Source organism: Embiotoca jacksoni, unplaced genomic scaffold, assembly GCF_022577435.1.
Source record: "Embiotoca jacksoni isolate LCO1_2020_lvr unplaced genomic scaffold, fEmbJac1.0.p SCAF_23, whole genome shotgun sequence".
Classification (NCBI taxonomy): Eukaryota; Metazoa; Chordata; class Actinopteri; family Embiotocidae; genus Embiotoca; species Embiotoca jacksoni.
The window spans coordinates 3,046,839-3,065,884 of record NW_027185374.1 but is presented as its reverse complement, the minus strand read 5'-3'; the positions used below and the strand labels follow the sequence as shown (position 1 = coordinate 3,065,884).

At 41.7% G+C, this 19,046-nt stretch overlaps 1 protein-coding gene across 4 annotated transcripts in view; it reads left to right on the top strand.

Annotated features, from left to right (window-relative positions):
* nhsl1b (NHS-like 1b) overlaps nucleotides 1–19,046 on the top strand; it is a 103,723-nt gene that overhangs the window by 23,781 nt on the left and 60,896 nt on the right. The window contains exon 1 of one of the 4 annotated variants that reach the window (XM_069158250.1): nucleotides 18,434–18,714. The exons of the other annotated variants lie outside the window; for them this stretch is intronic. Within the exon in view, the coding sequence (XP_069014351.1) occupies nucleotides 18,480–18,714 (235 nt within the window). The 5' untranslated portion in view covers nucleotides 18,434–18,479. Of the gene's footprint in view, nucleotides 1–18,433; nucleotides 18,715–19,046 lie in introns of those variants that run through there. 4 annotated transcript variants of the gene reach the window in all.

Below are 19,046 nucleotides of genomic sequence, written 5' to 3'. Positions count from 1 at the left end.
CATCACGTTGGTAAATGACCATTGCAGACTTTGCAGACTGGGACTCCAGTTCCTCCTTATTTGCTACCGTTGCTACGGCTGTTCATGTTGTTTCATCTCGGTCTACCACCATTGACATCGTTGGAACTACATTTCAAAACAAACACTTGACTTAAACATCATCACATTTAGCCACACCCACTGGTCCCTGATTAGTCCACCCTTTAGAGTGGCTGAGAGAACCGTAATATGAACAAGGTTTCCAGCAAAAACTGAGGCTATGGACTGAGGTAGGTGGGCGGAGCCAGGCTAGTCTAATAAAACAATCCTATAAATAATCTTGGATTAAGGTAAGATTTACATTAGTCCATTTTTATGAAAGGATGGCTCAATAACATGTTCAGTTCAACACAGTTCAACAGCACCACAAAGTAGGTTCCCCGAAATAATCATACAGGTTGAATCAATACTGAAGAAAAACTGGACATTAAAATCTCCTTGAAGTTTTCACTGCAGCAATATTCATAATAATATATTAGATATCTGGTCAAGTGAAAAAAAATAAACAAATTTGAAGCTCTCAGGCAGATCTGTAACTGTAATTTTTAAGGATAACCTGACCTGTAAGGATAGTGAGTGCCTGGTCATGTTTTGAGTAGCAGCAGGAGAGTTTTTACTGATCTGTGTTACACAGCTGGTGCTTTCTTTCTTTCTCCTTTCTGCACACCCACGCACACACTCTGACACACACTCTCTCTTTCACACACACACACACACACACACACACACACACACACACACACACACACACACACGCACGCACACACTCTCAAAACATGATGCATTTATTTAACAAAGCCAATTCTCTCTTGAAAAAAAGAAGTTCCAGTTATTATCCTAAATTGAACTTCAATTAACTAACTGGTGTGTGACTTAAATTATTAATTTAACTTGGCAATCATTTTATTTGTTCTCTCAAATTAAATTGAGCTCATTGGAATGCATTGGCCAGTTAGAAGCTTGTTGGAAAAAAATGTCAGCCATGTCAGTACAAAGATTAATGTTATCCAGAAGGTTTACCGTGCAGGGTCTTTGTGACAACCAGTAAACGTACATATTGTTCACTCTAAGGTGCATCTTTGCTTTTCTTAAACAGAACTGGAATCAAAGTGTGTTTTGACGCAAGAAAAATCCATTTGTGTGTGCTTTATGTGTTTCTGTCTCTTTTGTAATCTTTTGTCTGTAATCCTTTAACCTCCCTCCCTCTGCACATTCATGCCCTTCTTCATCCTCTGCCTCTGTTCTACCTCCACACGTCAGTCTTAATGGCCTTGCCAAGTACTGAGTCATACACTGCGGTACTGAGCACAAGGTTTCTTCTGAAATATACACAATCGCTCTTCTTCCTCTTTGCTCGTCATCTTTTCAGTTAAGTTGTTGAATTTGTCCTTGTTTTGTTCATTTTTAAAGTTTCATCACTTTTTTTGTGTTGCTTCTTGAAAAAACACACACACACTCGCGTACACTGATGCAGAGCGTCTAATGTTTTTTTTTACAACAAGCTTCTACCTGGCCAATGCATTCCAATGAGCTCAATTTAATTTGAGAGAACAAATAAAATGTCAGAGAAGCATCTTGATTCTCACTGCCAGTAAGCAAACATTTCCTCTTTCTCTGGCAGACATTAATCACAGTGCTCGTCAGTTGTGTCACTTCTTTATTTTGCAGTTTCTTTACTCCCGTTTATAACCTTGCATCATCCATATATTCTTATTTATTTCAATCGCTTATCAAACATCTTGTAACGTGGCCTTCTTACACCTTATTCACTTCTCCTATGACACGACTGTGTTATTACGGTCATGCAATTATCGTCACCCCAATTCTCTCTCCTCTTCTCCCATTTCAGGTCTGTCAGTGCTTGAATGAACTACCTACTGAAGTCAAGTCATTGTTCTCTTCCACGACAGGCTAAAAATCAACCTTTTTAATTTACATCTTAAAACTTGACGTTAACACTTACTTACATGTGGGTAAAACAACAACAACAACAACAACATCCTTTCCACCTGCACTGTAGCAGTACACATGTTTTTGTTTAAGGAGGATGCACTTCAGTTCTTTGATGATGTCTAACTTTCGTTCTTATTAAGTTTGAATGCTTTTTATTTGGATAAAAGCAGCTGCCAAATGAGTCTAATGCAACGTTATGTTCCTCTTCTCTTCTCTCCACATGGTTTTGTGGTTCTGTGGCCACCACTCAACCTCTCTGTGACCCTTCCTCCACAACTCATCAGGTAAGTGTTTTTATTTGACACATTGCAGCCCTGTGTGACTATCTGTTCACTGATTTACAACACGGCACAGTTTTCTCTCAAGATTAAGATGCTTTTGGATGAGTCCAGATGTTATTGTAATCGTGGAAACGTCACCCCCTTTATCTTTATCTACTTGGAGCAACTTATGATTTGAACTCCCAGATGCTGCCATAGTTGCAGCTGAATCAGGACTTAAAGCTAATTTCTTGAGGATTTCAGAGTGATGCCAAGCTCTGGTAATTTATAGATTTGTTTTATGGCGATGCTGGGGGAGCTTTGGGATGTGTCTTTAGGAATGCGGTTAAATGAGGGGAACTGTGTTGTGTGTTTGGAGTAGGTGAAGTTTGTATGTGTTTGTACTTCTCAAGTAGTGGTAATGGCCCAAAGGGTGTCCTCAATGACGTGGGAACAGAGAGTGAAATAGTGCCTGTTGCGTGTGAGATCATTAACGTCAGTGTTTTGTCAATGCTATACCATGCAGAGCCCACAGGCGCCATTCTGTTTTCCTCGCTGCATAATTCACACACATAAATCCAGAGTCGTGTACACTCGGAGCGCCTTTGGTAACAACCCACAGAGACTCCAGTTCCTTTCAGTTCAGCCAAAACAAAATGTCTCACTGTCGTGCTCTGACCTGCTCTCACACCCCTCTGACCCGTATCACTTCTCCTCACACTGGATGTCTTTCTGCCCTGCCAGCAGCCTGTAGCTGCAGCTGACTCGTCCAACCAGTATAACCACTCGGATCTGAAGATTTACAAGCATTTCTATTATTTCAACATGAAAAAAAAGTGGAACCTCCACTTCTGGGACTTTAAGGGTTTGAGAAGTGCACAGAAGGTCAGAAAGGTGTTGAGAGAATTCATCCTGTGATTAGACATAATTTGTAGTTGTGAAAGTTTTGTTGAGGTTATGTGCTTTATACCAGAGATAATGCACGCTCATCCCACTGATGTAAATCTGGAAGATTTTGAATTAGCCATCAAAACAACAATTTAAGCTCCCTAAAAATACAAATGAGGTTATCCAGAAATTATTGTTATGTATTGTTGCATGTACATGTTGCTAATTGTCTCTCGTTAAAGTCTTTTAAAATCTGTGTAAATGCTTTTAAATCTGGAAGTGCGGCATTTACAAATGGAAAGTAGGAACTGTATTCTGTCTGTGAATTGTCTGTGGTTAAAACATCTCGTTGACAGCTTGTTGAGACTGAATCAGTTTTCAGTCGACTGAAGATAAAATTGCATATTGTTTCAAGTGTCTGATGATCCATCACAGTTCAGCTGGGCTCTAATTTAAACTCCATTTCCTTTCAGTTTAGCTCGGTTGATCAGTGGGAAAAATACATTCTAATGGAAAGGTAATCAGTAAGAAGTAATTGTAAATGACAAGTGAAAAACAAAAACAGTTTTATTATCTGTTCAGATGCCACCTGTGTGATACATGTTTTCAGTGGAGAGGGTTGAGATTCTCTGAGATTTATATCTGCTGTATATCTGAGTGTGTGCTCAGGCATCTGTGTGTGTTTTGGACTGCACAGAGTCTCCTGGGCTCGCTTCTTCTGAAATGAGGTTAGGTGTGTGTGTGTGTGTGTGTGTGTGTGTGTGTGTGTGTGTGTGTACGTGTGTGTACGTGTGTATTCGTTTGTACTGTGGGCGCTGCAGGCTGCAAAGAAACTCATCTGTGTCTCCACAGGTTATTAACTCAACTCATTATATGAGCCTTTAGGCAAGAAGTAGATGGACTCTGTTCTCTGTCTCCGTCTTTCTTTCCTCTGATGTAGGAGTATAAAAGTGTTTGAATCTGGAATACAGAAAGTGTTTTCGGTAGTTAATCCCACATCACGAAAAGGAAATTACTAAATCCAAAAGTCTTGGAAGCTGGCTTTAAATTCTCAGTAAAGAATCAATGTAAAGTCAGGGAAAGACATCTGTATTTATTTAATTACGTCAACAGTTCAAATCCCAGACAAATTGCATGCATGTTCCCTTGGCCCCAAGGATGAACTGATTTGATTTTAGAGATCAGAGGTCAATGTCACTGTGACATTACGTCTCCCCATCGCTCCGTTCCATTCTTGCGAGCGTATTATCTCAGGAACGCCTTGAAGAATGTTTATCCAAATTTGACACAAACATTTACTTGTACTCTAGGATGAACTGATTATATATTGTAGGTCAAAGGTTAAGGTCACTGTGACCTCACTGTTGTCCCATTCTTATGAACATGATACCCGAACCCTAGCACTTCTCCAATTCTCAGTTTGATGAAAAAGTCAGTGACAAAGTGAGATTGAAAAAAATGCATTAATTAATGTAATTATTTTGAAGCAAAGCCAGTTATAAGGCAACACTCATTCATCTGGGGAAATCGGCATCTATTAACTGCCGCTTTAACGAGTGACTGTCGTCTAGACGAGTGGGAGGTAAAGGGACCAGCCCGAGGAACAAGGCTGCAGAGTGCATGGCACCGACATTTACACTATTGGCCAAACCAAGGCTGTAGCCTTCACTTAGCCATGTGACTCGGTGTTAGAGTATGGTCTACTGACTTTATGACCGGACTTTTATGAAGGCTTTGGAGACTGTAGGTGCTACTGCAGGCTGTGTTACACAGGGGCTGGTAAAAAAACAAAAAAAACACCAGTTGTGTGACTCCGCTAATGCACGAGTCTTGTTTTGAAAAAAATACTTCTGGAATATCCTCAAAGTTTCCCAAAGGATATAAACACTGCTTTACTCTCGTCTCTTTCTTGCCCTGTTTTTTGTTATCAGCTTTGAGGAATTTGTTTTTGGATGGTCTCATTTCAATGTGTCGCCATGTGGGCACATTCATCTCTCTCTATCCAAACTGTTTTTGGCTGCTGCAGCATGTCACATGTAGCCATAGTAAGAGTATAAAGAGTTTTCTCCGGCTTTCAGAAGCCCAAATTGTAACCTCAAGACACAGTATTTGAGGAATGAGACCCATATTAAGTACAGTCAGGATTTCTTGGCCACTGTTGCTTTGCTTTTTTGCCATTTTTTAAAGAAAGTCTGAGTCTCGTGAGTCTCTCAACTTGAAAACACACGCCTTTGATGAGAAAAGTTATAGTTTAGTGTTTACTTCTATCAGCCTTTAGTAAACAAATGTGCTATGATTTGCAGGATTAATGGCACACCAACTTTTAGTTGTAAAAGTTGATTGCTGTAAACAAATCCCACAAAAAGACCAAAACAACATAAAGATGTCATTATGAAAAAAAGCCAGTGCCACACTTGTGTTTTAGATCATTTTTGGACAACAGTGGAGCTCTGTGACACAGACGAATAAGCTAAATCTGAGTTTGGATACAGAGAAAATAATTGTTGGAAGGTTAAATTCATTAAATACATTGTTTTGTGTGATGAAATTTGTTCACCATTAGAAAAAGAAACATTTGGCCTGATCCTTTAAATTTCTATCTGAAATACTAATCTGCTGCAGACCTCGATGTGGGGAGAAATAATGTAAAGCACAAATGAAATCACAGAGCCCAGCTCTAATAGAAGTTTTCTTCCCATGACTGTCCGAAACATAAGCCGATCTCTAAACAGTCAGGAGCCCTGCAGGAGGAGATGGCTCAGGTGCAACCTGAGATACAATGAAAAATACACAATACCTGTCTTAGAAGGGGGCTGTAATTCAAGTTTTCATCTTTCTTTTCAAAAACAATAATCTTCTTCGCCCAGCAACTGTAGCAGCAGCAGTGTCACGTATGTGTTCTTTTAGGACGGGTGTGGAGTTTGAACATAGAAGTGTGTGCAAACAAATACGCAGGAATCACACAGTGAAATGCATACCCAGACACATGGACGCCTGTACGCAGATATAGACACACACCTGTACGCAGACACATGCATACAGACAGACATGAAGACCAGCTGTACGCAGACATGCACAAACACACAGGGAAAGCCCCGGCTGCACTGCTGCACCGTGGGTGGGTGGCCACGACCAGTGGCCTTTGCCTGTGAGTCCACGGTGGGCTGAGAGTTTGTGTTCCACCCCCTCGGCGGAGAGACACAAAGAAAGGCTGTTTGAGGAAAGGGAGAAGGTATGATAAGAAGAAGGAGAGAGGTCCAGGGAAAGGGGGGAAAAAGACAGAGAAATGTTGAAACAAAGATTTGCTTTAGCGAGATTTGAGATGGGCAGACAAAGAAAAGCAAGGTGAGGAGGGAAGATGAGCCGGAGACAGACAGAGATGACACAAAGACATGTGGAGAGATGGAGCAAGACAGATGGGGAGAAAGAAGCAGGGAGAGACATGGAGGGCAGCCAGATGGAACTCCGCTCTGAAACTTTTGACAGCTCGTGGGAGGAATTTCTTTGGGGAACTCTGACAGTCCTGCCGGGTTTTATGGTTAATCACAATGCAGCAAATACAAACTCACTCTTTGTTTATGTAACTCCGTGTTGGTGTGTTCAACTCAGACACTCTATTTTGAGTTGAGCTATTGTGTGTGTGTGTGTGTGTGTGTGTGTGTGTGTGTGTGTGTGTGTGTGTGTGTGTGTGTGTGTGTGTGTGTGTGTGTGTGTGTGTGTGTGTGTGTGTGTGCGCTCCCCATTTACACCCATAGTTTGTCTGTAATGTGCCTTGAAACCCCAGCGTGTAACGGCTCGAAGGCAGCGCTGCCAGCAGGTCTGGCCAGCGACGGTTGATCTGGATTCTGCTCTTAAATCCCTCTCTAACAGGATGACTCGCTCTGGGAGCTGCTCTGGGATCAGGAGTAAGGAAAGTAAGCCAGTGGGTCGGAAAGGGGTTGCAGACAAGAATCTGTGCGAGTGCGCGAGTGTGTGTTGGTAAATTAAAGCTTGTCTCAGTCCAGCATTTAGGGAAGGTTTGTGCGGGGTTTACGTATTGCTACGAGGCTGGATAAAGAGGGATGAGCTCTAAATAACGGACAATTTAGTCTGTGAGTGTGTGTCAGACAGCTCACAGCTGTAGAGGGCAGAACGCCAGTCACAAAGTCAGCCCCTATTGTCGCGGCCTGCCTTCTGCCTAATCAGCATAATTCTGCCTCTCACTCTTTGTCTTTCCTTCTGTCTCAATCACTTTCTCTCTCTCCTCCATTTTTGTTCATGTGTGTCTCTCTCTCTGTCTCAACTTCTGTCTGACCCTCATCTGCCTTCTGCACTCTTATCACTTTCTACTTTTATGTCACACACACACACACACACACATTAACCCACGGTCACGTTATGGATGAGGGCCACACACGATCAAATGATTGCGCTGCGAGGTTGCCGCTACTGTTATTTCACACATCCTGGCTTTTATTGGAGTTTTCCTCTCACTGTGTTCCACTTGTGTGCTTGTTAAAAAAGTTTTATAGATGTAAACACATGGTGTATATTACTCACACCTCTGGGCTGTAAATCTATACAGGCTGACTAAAAAAACACCTTTGTTTTCATCCTTCTTTTTAAAATATTTTCCTTTTTTTTTTTTATGGTTTATTTGTTTATATTCCCTGTTCTTTTTTTTTGTTCCTGCCTCACACTCCTTATCTCACACACACGCACACACACACACACACACACACACACACACACACACACACACACACACACACACACACACACTCTCTCACAAAGAAAGAGGTTTCAGCAGCGGACTGCGGCACCTGTAGTCAGCAGGGCCCCAGTGGGGTTTGATGGGCGTGTTGCCACATTGGCTGACAGCACATGAGCTGAACTTTGTCTTCACCTCCCGTCTAACTGTCCAACCTCAACCTTAGATTATGCAGGTCGCTCTTCTGGGAGTCCAGCTTCGTTTTTGTAAGAAATTCCTTTGAAACCGTGATAAGCCGTGGTCTCTGATGATGATTTGTTAGCTTTAAGATTTTTATGGTTTCACATGATTCCACTTAAAGTGCAGATATTAGAAATATTTGAATAGTCTGTCATTGTCATACTCACTTTTTCTTATTCAGGACCAATGAAACCTTTTATGGCGTTGTGACTGAATGAAAACACTGATTTGTCCCTGGTCCCAGAGCTTTGTTTGAAATATATGGTCAAATTCATAGAAAATCTGGACGATAAACAGTTTAATAAGCTGTAGTAACCAGTTCAGTTGGACATCATACCTCTAAAAAGGTCTCATAAATGTCTGTTATTACTAAGGAGCGCCAGACAAATTTACTTCAGTGTCTCAGGTTGTGTAGCCCTGCATTATATCGCAATTATTGAATCATAACTGCTGTATTATGATACATATTGTATTGCCAGTTTCTTTTCAATGCATACCTGCAACACACATGTACAGTCATATGTGCTTGTACACATACTTACATGCCAGCATCTGTAGAGCTCTTATGCTTTGCATCCAATCAGAGTCATCTAAAAAAACATCTAAAAGTACAGTTAGTGTGTGTGTCTGTGCATACACACACCGGTATATCCATATTGTTTGAGTTTTGATTCATGTATAGATATGTACTGTATAACTGACCATTCTTCTGTTCCCTCAAACAGCTGTTTTCAAACTGCTGTCAACACTCAGGTTTTTAGAAAGAAAAAAAAAAACCAACACGTGCAGACACATATGCTCTCTCCACGTAATGCAGTCATAGCTGCGAGATTTAAAAACAGGTCCAACCACATGTCAGAATAAAACCAGCCCACTTTAAATACTGTATCAATGACAAACACGCCGTGCTGTTGTTCATAAGTACAACAGGGAACACCTTAAAATGTTTCTAATGCTCTCTGACTAATGTCTCCATTCTGAGCTCAGTGGATTTTCTTCATCTGTGAGCACACAGTGTTTCATTTGCATGGTGAGATGCAAAAGTTTGTGTGTTTACACAGTGTGAAATATTTAACTTGTGTCGTGTCGAGTTTCAGATTTCGTAGTGAGCTTGAGAAAATAATTTCCTTCAAATCATATCTGTACAGTGTGAAGCGCTAGAGAGGCTGTAAGAGGAAAGTAAAGGCTGCATTAATGTAAGTAACCAGAAATATATATCTTCACACCCCACTTGCAAATGTTCACACATCACCCACAAGCCTTGTCTCCCTTCCTTTGAAATATACCATCTGTAGATGATTTTACAAATACCATACCCTGTGTGAAAAGTACAATACATATGCAAACCACATCTGGCGTCAGGTCTGCAGGACTCGCGCCTCCGCTCAAGCATGACTGATCAGGAATGCATAGAGTCGACCGCACCCTTTCTCCCCTTCAACCACTGGACGCAGGCCTGCTGGGCGTGTGTGTGTGTGTGTGTGTGTGTGTATGTGTGTGTTTGTGTGAATGCCCTGCTCGGATTACTGGAGTTCATTTGTCTTCTAAGCTATAGTGCCACTCCTTCTTCAAACTTCTTTTCATGCTATGGTATAAGCTCACTACTCTCTTCTGCATTTCTGTTCTCCCTTCTGTCTTTTTTCTGCCTCCCTTTCAGAGAATTTGGTCAAAAAAAGATGAACAGAAATGAGGCCTCTCACCTCATGAATCTACATCACGAGTGCAGGGAGTCTTGCACACAAACTGCACATATGATCATACAGGGAACAGCCTTTCATACTGGACTCGGCTGTTTCACAGATGTGGCTCAGATGCACAGCCAGTCTGTGCTTCGTTGTTCTTTGTCTTGATGATACTGTATTTACTATGGTGTGTGTGTGTGTGTGTGTGTGTGTGTGTGTGTGTGTGTGTGAAAAGAAATAAAATCCATCATTCTCCAGTTTGGTGCTCAAATGTTGAAATCCTCACAGTTCGGCTTATAACCACACTTTAGCCTCGAGTCAGCTGCTGCTTTGGGGTCAGGGGTGAGAGGCCAGAGGTCAATACCTGCCTCGCTTTTCCCTTTGTCTCTGTGGATAATCCGCGCTCACACATTTCTCTTAGATACACACATGCACACACATTATGGACACACATTTTTGGGGGTATTCACACAGGAAGGGGCACCTCAGCCAGCAGTTTTTACCAAGGAATAATAGAGTTAAGTAGCATAACATAACGCGCGCGCACACACACACACACACACACACACACACACACACACACACACACACACACACACACACACACACACACACACACACACACACACACACACACAGGAGTGCTTTCAGTTGGAATAATAGATTTTGGAATAAAGGAGCACGTGGCTGGAGAAATGAGGGATTTGTCTTCTAACCAGGGTGAATAGTAAGGAGTTGACTACGGGGGTTTGGACCAGCTTAGTCGCTGTCCAACTCAACAATACTTTGTGTGTGTGTGTGTGTGTGTGTGTGTGTGTGTGTGTGTGTGTGTGTGTGTGTGTGTGTCCTTGAAGTGGCTATTCCATAGAGGCCAAATATAGACCTTGAATGTTTGAAATAGCTGTGTTATCCCTGACTAATGATTGCTATCTTTGCACATACACACCCATAAACACACAAACATACTTTATTCCCTCCAGGCTGTGGGGTAGTGTTGTTTATTGACTGTAGTCTGATAGTAAAGTGTTCGGCATATCCATACAAATGAACATGACACTTAGGCACAAATTTTTCCGGCCCATTTAACCTTTCCATGAAGTGCCTGGGCTACCCTGATCAACAGGGACTCTAATACTCAGAGAAGAAAGTAATTTCAGTCTGAAGGTGCCTCCGTGTGGCTGGAAACAGGAACTACACATCAACAAATATGTAGAAATCAGTATTCAATGACATAATTGAACATGATTTTAAGATTATTAAATACGTCAGACAGTCGTTGCAGCTTTTCTTTGATGCATGTATGAAATTATAACCCTTACATGTCGCCCTGTACTTAAATCAGTTCAAATACAAGACATATAGCTTATAGTTTATCAAACTTTGTATTATAGCGACTTCAACCAAAGCTAAAACCAGGAGCGCCCAACATCCATCAAGAGTACAGCTGAAAAAGTTACAGTAGGAAGTGTGACAATGACGAGTAAAGAAGAAACAACTTTTGAAAAACATAAACATGTTATAAGAACACAACTATTGATGATTTACAAGATTGCTTAATCTGTTGATTGTTTACTCAAATGTTTGGCATTTTTGCTCTGTTAATTTTCTGTTGAATCAACTGTGCTAAAACATACCGCAGATTTTACATGGTAATACAGAAATATTGTGCTGAAAGTTATTTAAAAAAAAAAAAAATTACCATTAGATCATAACTTAAAACAAACAAAAAACAACGAAAAAATAAATACATCTGACACACTTCAAAGCTCCAGAGCATCAAAGGCCCTCCAGTGGCACCATTCACTGCCACAGCAACAGCCCAGAAACAGCCCTCTTCCGCCCCCTGGAGGTGTGAAGTTGCTCAGCAGCTAACCGGATAAAAGGACATTCGAAACGGTGACTCACATTTTCCTCATCCTCCTAGTCTATTATCATGTGAATTAATCACTTTATTTCCCCTCCTCCCTCACTGTGTTTTGCTAAAGTTTCATCACAAAGTGCTTTCTTCATTTGCACTGATGGCTTGTGTGCGTGGAGAAATATGTGTCTGATGAGTGTGTGTGTGTGTTGTGCATCCTTTGTACTGAGAAGGCCAGCAATAATGATTAAGGTCAGGCTGACCCCTCCCTCCCAACCTCCCATCATTCTTAGTGGCAGTTTAAGTGCATCATTCCATCATATGAGGTTAGTCAATGGACTCCAGTGACCCGATCGGGGCTCAGATGGCTAACTGAGTGAGTTGTCCTACACTTAGTCACACACACACACACACACACACACATACACACACACACACACACACACACACACACACACACACACACACATATGCACAGTTTACAATGGCAAGAAAAGGAAGTGAACACTGCTGTATTTATTTATTTAAAATAAATGCAGCAGTGTTTGTTAATGTTCATGCACATAAATTGTTAATTAATAAATGATTAATTTCCCAATTTATGTTTTAATTTTTGCATTACACATATAAGACGGCTATTAAGCGCTAAATGAAAGCGTAAATGGCTAGAATTGTCTCCTGCTTTCTCTCACACGTACAGATGCTTTTCTATACACATAAGCATGATTGCACACTTTTCACTCCGACAGCAATGGAACGCTTATTATTTACTTCTGTTTGCACGATTTGGCGATGTCTGTATGCATTTTAATTTAAGCTCTTTTCACATTAAAAAGGGTCCCCAAAAGTTTGACGGTGGGGGAAAGTTGCCCCTGTAATGTTTTTATAATTTCCCACACTGGAGCACCATTACATTCCACAATGCTATAAACATGAAGCCATAAACTCAAAGGTGAATGGAGCATCATGATCGTTACAATAGCAAGACCTATATCATTTATTGCAGCCAAGATCATGTTGATCAGTTTTTAAATCCAAGGGTTGACTTTCTTTCTCCACCGACTCTGCGAATGTTTAATTGATGTGTTCAAGACAGACGTAAAATATTATAGATATTGTGCTTTTTTTACACTTGTGTCTTAGATGTAGATCAGATCACATTTTATGACCGATTAATGCAGAAAACAAGGTTATTTTGTTCAATACTAGTGGTAAAGATCCCCTTTAGGACATCAGACCACACACCACATAACATATGAAAGCTCTATAGAGTGAGGCTGTCCCACACACACAAATTATGCTGTTTTTTTGACATACCACATAAACCCAGCGTCCCTTGTCTATTACTGTCATTGTGAATGACTCATCATCTCTTTACAAAGCCTCCTGCCTGGAGTTGGAAGAGGCTGTCTGCACTTTTGCTACATGCACATCCGAGTTTGAAGTTAGTTTTTGTTCATTTATTTTTGATTATTATTTCTATAATTGTTAGTATAGTAATTAAATGACAACTGCATTGAGAACAGTTTTGATTAAATGCATCAAATACGGTCAATTGTGATTTGCCGTGCAAATTTAAGAACACGAGATAAAGTAGGTGAATAGTCATGACTGATAAGAACACATTAAGTTCTGTGCAAAGGAAAGCCTAACAAAAAGACAAGGAGCAAGATAAATACCAGTGTGTAAATATGAAATATGATGAAGGCTCAGCTCTGAAGTTCAAAAAGAGTTCAAGGTTCAGAGGTCGCAGCAGCACAGGTTAAACTAGTCAGGAGGTGACAGGAGAGGATACCGTCTTTAGTCTTTGTGGACAGATAAGAATAGGATTCTGTGCACAAACGCGGTTTAAAGGCGGTTTAATGTTGTGACACTACGTTCAATGTCTCTGTTGCCTTCATACACAGTATACAATATTGTCTTTGATTTACATATGTGATCAATTATATCTAATTTTAAGTGTTCTCAAACACATACGGGACATCCGTAGAATAAATATGATCCTTCTTTCAGTGTGATGTTCATGATGTGATCTCTTGCTGTTATCTGGCATTTTGTGCCGCAATGACCATTCAAGTACGTCAACACCTTTCTTAATTAGATTTATTAAAATGTGATCATTGTAATCCTTATGAAGGGATGCTTTATGGCTCAGCGGTTGTATTATGCTTCACCTGTCAGTGGTTTTTATATTATTGCTGATCAGTATGTGTTTTTGCATCATTTGTACATCTGACGTGTTCATGTAAGGAGGAGAGTCCCTCCTTAACCTCTGGTGGAGATTCCAACACCTCCTCTAGGAACCGAATATAAAACGTGTAATATATACACACTCAGGTCAAGCATACTTTCCTCAACTTACTTTACCTCCATGTAATTTAAACCAGATTTCCTAAACAGAATTATTTTAACAATGTGCTGAATGTGACGGCAGTGAAACCAAATGAAAGAAATAATCGTGTTCCAAAAAAAGACAAGTTCAATCAACCGGTGTCAGACTCTGAATCTCAGACTCTGGTCTAGAATTTGTTGCCAGATGTGGTCTTTTGACAAAAACACACACACACACATACACACAAGCACTAACTGCCATGTAACTGTCCCAGTAAATGTGGGGTGCTCTGGGGTAATAAAAGCCTTCCTCTGCGGTGTAGCTGAGCCCCTGTGTTTAACTGACTCTGTGGATGTGTTACCGCTGAGAGACACACACTCTGAGACTGTACTTAGTGGGATTTGAAATTTGGCAGAGACACTCAGCCCAGGCTTTTATGAGAGTAAGACAATTGTGGACCAGTGGATGCGCTAAATGCTACTTTAGTGTGTACTTGTGTGTGCTTATGATTTCAAGGTAGGCTCGTTTCATCTACTATATTTACCCTTGGTGTGACCGTGTCTGGTCACAGTGCACCCATATCAGGTGTTGCCAGCCTCTGATGTCGGATTGGGTTACCTGGTAACCAGGTCGTCCTCATGTCACTGTCTCCTGTGTGTGCGAGCGGTGACGGCATTTAAAGTGTGTATGAAATGTATATGTTTCATGTGGTGTTTCCTTAGCAGGGTGTCTAATTTCGTCAATTTAGCGATTTCCCGTTAACGTTCATTGAAATGACAGGATTCTGTTTTGTTAACTCGAGGATCAGTGGATTGAGATGCATCCGCGTTGGTTTCTTTTATACTTGTAGTTTCTTTTTTACTACATTCTGAGAAATGCCACCCAGTCAAACGTGTCTGCGGATTAACTCGTGTCTTTTTGATGCTGGTGATGTGTGAATCCGTTTAATCCTCTGATAACCTTGGATCTTATCTGATTTCATGTAATTTAGCTTTAAATGCCTGGTAGCTCATGGGTACTTCCTCACTGTCTGGTCTTTTGTTGACTTTGCATCTTGTCTCCGTCCTTACTGTGTTTGAAAGGAATGTCCCAAACTGACATTTGTGATCCGTATTTCCTCTTTAAACACCAGCGTATTTTGGGTCTGCATTGTTTTGCTGTCTGTGATCATATAGTCATGTTTACATGCTGTGATAATGTGATGAGCACTTCCTTGATAGTACTGTGTTTTTCTTGAAACCTGCGTTGTCTTGGTGATGAAATGATGCAGTTTCAGATTAAATTAAACTCACTGGCTCTCCAGCAGTGAATTACTTTTCTGTTTGAACGGGGGGAAAAAACGGACAGTGCGTGAGACGGTACATCTGGTGATATACTGTAAATTTAAAATACTGTACACTCATCTTGAAGCAGATATATATTCTGTGATTGCAGATTATGTGTAACATCATGGACCCAAAATTGTCGTGGTGGTATTTTGCCAGTTGCTACTATAACTCAGTGAATTTACTATTTCTCTAATTTAGAAAGTCAATAAATTACTGATTGGTCCTTTCAAGACCAATACAGGCTGACACCAAGTTTTCATCGGAGGTCACATAATTAACGAGGACATGAAAAGCTAAGCTCCTACTTGAAACCTGTCGTGCGCGCTGATGTTCTTCTCTGACCCGAAGCTGTTAACTGTCCACTCGAACACTGCAGATATCCTGTTGAACATATTGATTATTGTCACTGCTGCTGCTTTTGCGTAATAGACACGAGGTGGGGGTTTGAACCAGAAAGCTGTGATGACTTTTTGACTTTTACAGTTCACTTGGGGTTGTGGTGCTAAAACAGCTTTTCTCCCTGAAAAGAGGAATCTAATAAACCAGCCCTGTCTGTGTATTTTTTGTCCTATATTTAATGTAGAGTCTCTTCCATGTTGTCTTGTGTCTGTTAAGTATTTTCCTCATCAACATCAGCATCATTCCCTGAGCTGTTTTAATCACTGGCTTTCATTTCATACTTTATTCATATGTCTAACTGCCCTGTCTTGCACAGTAGAGAGTAATACTGGTTAATTATTAAAGGACTATGGCTTTGTGTGTCACCAGTGTCGAAAAAGGTCTTAAAAAATATATTGTTGTGTGTGTTTGTGAGAGAGAGTGTGTGCTCCTGATTGCTCATATTTGTAAGTTAAGCTATGGTATCGGGATCCGGCAGTTGTCCTTTTGTGTTGAGATGGTAGATTTCCTCCCTGACGGAAAAAGGAAAATTAGGTGGGGGACCTGAGAGAGCGACGGGGGTTTTACACACCACATCACAGCCACAAATCCACAAAAAGGGATCCACAAGCAGATCCACAATGAGTCCTCACAGCTCCAGATCGGAGAAACTTCTTCCAATTTTCAATCATCAAGGTTGTGCAAGTGGAAACAAAAAGGTGAAAAGAATTGATTAGGGTTCTGGGGTGGCTTTGTTACGTACATGCACACAGAGTCGGTTTACTGTCACACCTTGGTGGTCACATGCTCCCTCTGCAGTTACACTTGGGTGGGAAAACTCCACCTCCTAACAAGTTTGTAGTGCACCATAAAGACTTTGTTTTGTTCTTGGTGGTCTACGTGTGCTATTTTTACCTACCTCAACTACATGTGGGAAAACTAAGTGTGTGTATTTTATTTTGCAAAAGAATGCTGTTTGTTATTGAAAACTAAGGATCACTTTAGTCAGCTAAATGTTTGACTGATTTTGCTTTTCCTGCAAATTCTTCAGGTACTAGAAATTTCCTGCTTATCCAGTTGCCCCCTGCACCTCAGGCAGCTACTTTAAATGTCAGCTACAGTAAGAACTATGACTGTGCCCTTTAAGGCTCTTAACATATCTTTAAACATACAGCTTAGTGTGTAAAAACCCTAAAACCATTGTGGTTTCCTTGATCGTTGTTTGTCGAGAGAAATATCAGCTCATCGCTGCACATCTACAGTATGAGACCTTGTGGTCTGCAGCTGTTCGAGTCATTTATTTAATTATTCTGGCTGTTCCATTCATCTTTTCATGAAAACACGATTAGTACTGCCAGTAGCTGACGGGGACTGGAGTAAATGCTGTTTTGTCTCAGGAAAGGGATAACGAGGAAGCTAAACAGGAGCACAAAAAAGGTGTAAAAGGAGGAACGAAAGAAGGCAAGGCAGGCGTGAGCGAGTGGTTGCCATGCCGGCAAACGGATGGAGGGGAGGGGCAGAGATCAGGGATCACAGACAACAGCAAAAAAGAGGCAGGGAATAAGGAAGAAGGGAAGGACTTACTCGTATTTCAGCTCGGTGTGTACGAGGGTTGGGTGTAATTCTAACCCTGTACTCGTAGCACAAATAGTCAACTCTTGTAGTCACATACTTGCACTCTTGAGGACTCACCAAGAGCGGAATTTGGGAAATCCTCACCAGCACACCTACTTTGTTTTTAGCTTGTCTGTGCATCCGGCTGCGTGTGTTCAGCAGGTGTGGCTTGCCTTCCTGATTCTCGCTTTATCACTCGTGTTGATCAGCTGATTGGAGATCCAGACACTCAACATGCCGTTGACGTTAACATGATTTTTCCTCAGCCACCAGTGACGACGGTACTGGAGGGAAAGAGATCGGAACAGACGAAAAGAAGTTGTTGAAAAGAAGCTGGAAAAAAATTCTCTGGAAACCAGAAGAGACGTCATCATCTCTGCAAACGCACGCGCACGCGCGCACACACACACACACACACACACACACACACACACACACACCCTATAAAGGATCTCTATTTGGCGGGAGGACTTCACGTGTGAGTGTGTTTATGCCAGTGTGTGAGTTTGCGAGTAACTTCATCAGGCTGGGAATAGCCTTGTGGACACTGAAACCTCTTCACCCCCTGATCTGGCCGGGTGCTGAGACGGTGCGTGTCAGCTGGTGTGCGTTAACAGCTGGAGACAGTGACGCTCAAGGGCACGCATGGTCGTAAACAACAACCGCCGACTTGCTGTGATTGAAAAGTATCTTAATGTAATTTGGAGACCTCTCTCCACCCTGTCATGCACCACTGAGGAACATTACAGTACAACAAGTGTGAGTGTTTGTCTGAGCGTGTGTGCTGCAGAGGGGCGGGGATTCTCTCGATTGCTGGATTGCCTAATTGGCCCTTTGGGTTTGGGAATCAAGCCTGGAGTCTTAAATCACAAAGGAAAAGAAGAAAGGAAAAGCATTGATTTAAGTCTGGTTTACATGATGCAGAGATGAACTGAAAGAGAGAGAGAGATTGGAAATTGTAGCTGTCCGGGGTCATGATGTGGAAGTGTGCAAGCAAAGGGAAGGAAAACTGGACTATGGCTGACCTTCCTCCTGGGAATAATTTAATGCTCAGCATGAGAGCTTAAGCATTGTAGCATGTGTTTAGATCTGTATTTCTACACACCGACCTAAGGAGTTACATCTGAGGATTATTTTTCCACATTAAAACATTGTTTCAAAGACCAGTTTGATCTTGCATCCTCCCGTCTTGGGCCTTGCTTCCACTTTGAGCGAGGATGAGAGGAGACAGGAGATCCGCTTCGTTCCGGAGGGAGAAACCCGCGGGCCTTTCGCGAGCTCTCAGCTGGCTCAGCGTGTCCACCCTCTCCCGCCACAGCAGGCGCGTCTTCCACAGCCAAAACGAACTCCACGTCGTGCACCACTCACAGTCGCACACTCATCTTCATACCGTGGACAGAGATGAAGATGAGGACGATGACAACTGGGTGTATCAGCCTCAACACAAAATAGGTGAGAGTGGAGAAGGAGTGGAAAAGCAATGGAGAAACATGCAACGTCACTGCTTGTTAATTTTGCTTGTTAGATATGTTACACTAGATGCACACCCACCAAACCACATGGTATGTTTGGTTTGGCCACCTCACAACTTTTGCTAATGCTCTGAGCTCATTCGAAGGGATTTTGGTTCTCGATTTCAACTTGGAAGCCAGTGAATGACTTGTTTACATGCACAAGCAAAGCAAGAAGTGTGTCACTGTGTTTTTATTGCCCCTTGTTCTCTGTCTCCATGACCCTCGCACTTCCTGGTTGCCATGGGGAGTGGGTCGGACGTCTGTGTGTTC